Raw genomic sequence first — 1,870 nt, 5'->3', positions numbered from 1 at the left:
AAATGGGTCGGCGCGTTGGACGCACAGCCGACTCAAATGCAAAACTGGGCGGACATCGGGCGGACGGCCGACCCAAACGGATAAAAAGCGGACAAATATGCCGTCCGTTTGGGTCGGCCCGTTGAAGTTGCTCTAACATACAAACTGTTGGAGATGCCCTCGTAGGGATAGGGTGTGAGTGCATGCATTTATAGGGGTAAGTGTATACTCTTGCATGTGACCGACTTTGATAGTGCTGTGTTAAAAAAAAACTGAACAGTGGCACAAGGATTTGTTTTTACAACCAAATTGTGATAGGGCTTTGCTATTTCACATCTAGATGTGAGATATTATTTCACATCTAACTCCCTCACCCTTAGGGACAAAACAAATTTATGGAAGACTTTTAAAAAAAATCAAGGATGAGGGAGTTAGATGTGAGAGGGAGTTAGATGTCAGATAATATCTCATATCTAGATGTGACCTAGAGAGACCCATTGTGATAATCTTGCACTGATTAATCAGTGCTGCCGGTACGCAATGAAGCGCGCGAGGTGACGCAGAGGCTCTGTACGAGCAGCGTCGAAGCGGTCTAGCTCTGCCTCGGCGCTCGCCACAAGCTCGGCTGCGTACGCGCGCGCCCCGTCCACGCCCATCAGCTTCGGGTACGTGGCCTTGTCGGTCGCCAGGTCCTTCCCCGCCGTCTTCCCCAGCTGCTCGGACGTGCGCGTCACGTCCAGCACGTCGTCCACCACCTGGAACAGCAGCCCGACGTAACGCGCGTACCGCCGGATGCCCTCGACCTCCTCGTCGTCTCCTCCGGCGACGATGGCGCCGCACACCGCCGCGGCCTCCAGGAGCCGCGCCGTCTTGTGCACGTGGATGTACTCCAGGGTGGCGAGGCCGACGTCGGCGCCCTCGCTGGCGAGGTCCACGACCTGGCCCGCCGCAAGCCCGCCCGCGCCCACGGCGCCCGCGAGCTCCGCCACGGCGCGGAGCGCGCGGTCGGCCGGCACGCCGCGGTCCGCGCAGCCCCGGGCGAGGTGCTCGAACGCGAGCGCCAGGAGCGCGTCTCCGGCGAGCAGCGCGGTGCTGACGCCGAAGGCGACGTGGTTAGTGGGGCGGCCGCGCCGGAGGTCGTCGTCGTCCATGCAGGGGAGGTCGTCGTGGACGAGCGACATGGCGTGGACCATCTCGACGGCGCAGGCCACGGGCTCGGCGGCGGCCTCGTCGCCGCCCACCAGCTCGCACGCGGCGAGCGCGAGCATGGGGCGCACCCGCTTGCCGCCCGCGAGGAGCGAGTAGCGCATGGACTCGAGGAGCCGCTCGGGGTGCCCGGGCGGCAGGGCGCGGTCGAGCGCCTCGTTCACGGTCACCGCCTTGGACGCCATGTACCGGTCGAGGCTGAAGGGCTCCTCGTCCTGCAACACGGTGGTGGTGGCGGTGGTGCTCGTCGGAGCCGTCACGGCGCACCGTGCGAGGCCGGGCGTGGAGTGCCTGGCATGAAGTGAGGTGCTTCTCGGAGGAGCATGGAGCTTGAGGTTGGGCAGTGGCGTCGCATGGTGGAGGAGAAATGGCGCGACCTTGGCCATCGATCGGGGCAAAGCCGCGAGCGTGCCTGTGCGTGAGTGTGACCTTGAGCCGGGGCGGAGGTTACGTACTCGTGGATGTCTGCTATAAATAGTGTTGTTTATTACTAGCATTTTGGCTGAGATCAGATTAAATTATATGGTTCCGGTGACTGGAGGATCTTCCGAGAGAAGATGCCTCGTTTCTTCCTCACACTATGATTTGTATGGTTTCTCATTGTACTCCTCACACTACTTAATTACTTATGGTTTACATCACGTCAGCGAATTAAGATGCCATCTGGAGGAACTTATGGAACAGA

General features: G+C 60.4%; 1 protein-coding gene across 1 annotated transcript; it reads right to left on the bottom strand.

The window, feature by feature from the left end:
• Positions 1-227: 227 nt before the first annotated feature.
• LOC125515889 (geranylgeranyl pyrophosphate synthase 7, chloroplastic-like) lies at positions 228-1,611 on the bottom strand. Its single transcript, XM_048681381.1, has one exon. The coding sequence runs from the start codon at positions 1,569-1,571 to the stop codon at positions 501-503; it is 1,071 nt and encodes a 356-aa protein (XP_048537338.1). The 5' UTR covers positions 1,572-1,611; the 3' UTR covers positions 228-500.
• Between the last annotated feature and the right edge of the window lie 259 nt (positions 1,612-1,870).

Source organism: Triticum urartu, chromosome 6 (assembly GCF_003073215.2).
Source record: "Triticum urartu cultivar G1812 chromosome 6, Tu2.1, whole genome shotgun sequence".
Lineage (NCBI taxonomy): Eukaryota > Viridiplantae > Streptophyta > Magnoliopsida > Poales > Poaceae > Triticum > Triticum urartu.
This window is presented reverse-complemented; position numbering and strand designations above follow the sequence as displayed.

Coding starts and splice junctions, on each gene's coding strand:
- LOC125515889 (XM_048681381.1), bottom strand. CDS start 1,571: ATGGCCAAGGTCGCGCCATTTCTCCTCCACCATGCGACGCCACTGCCC.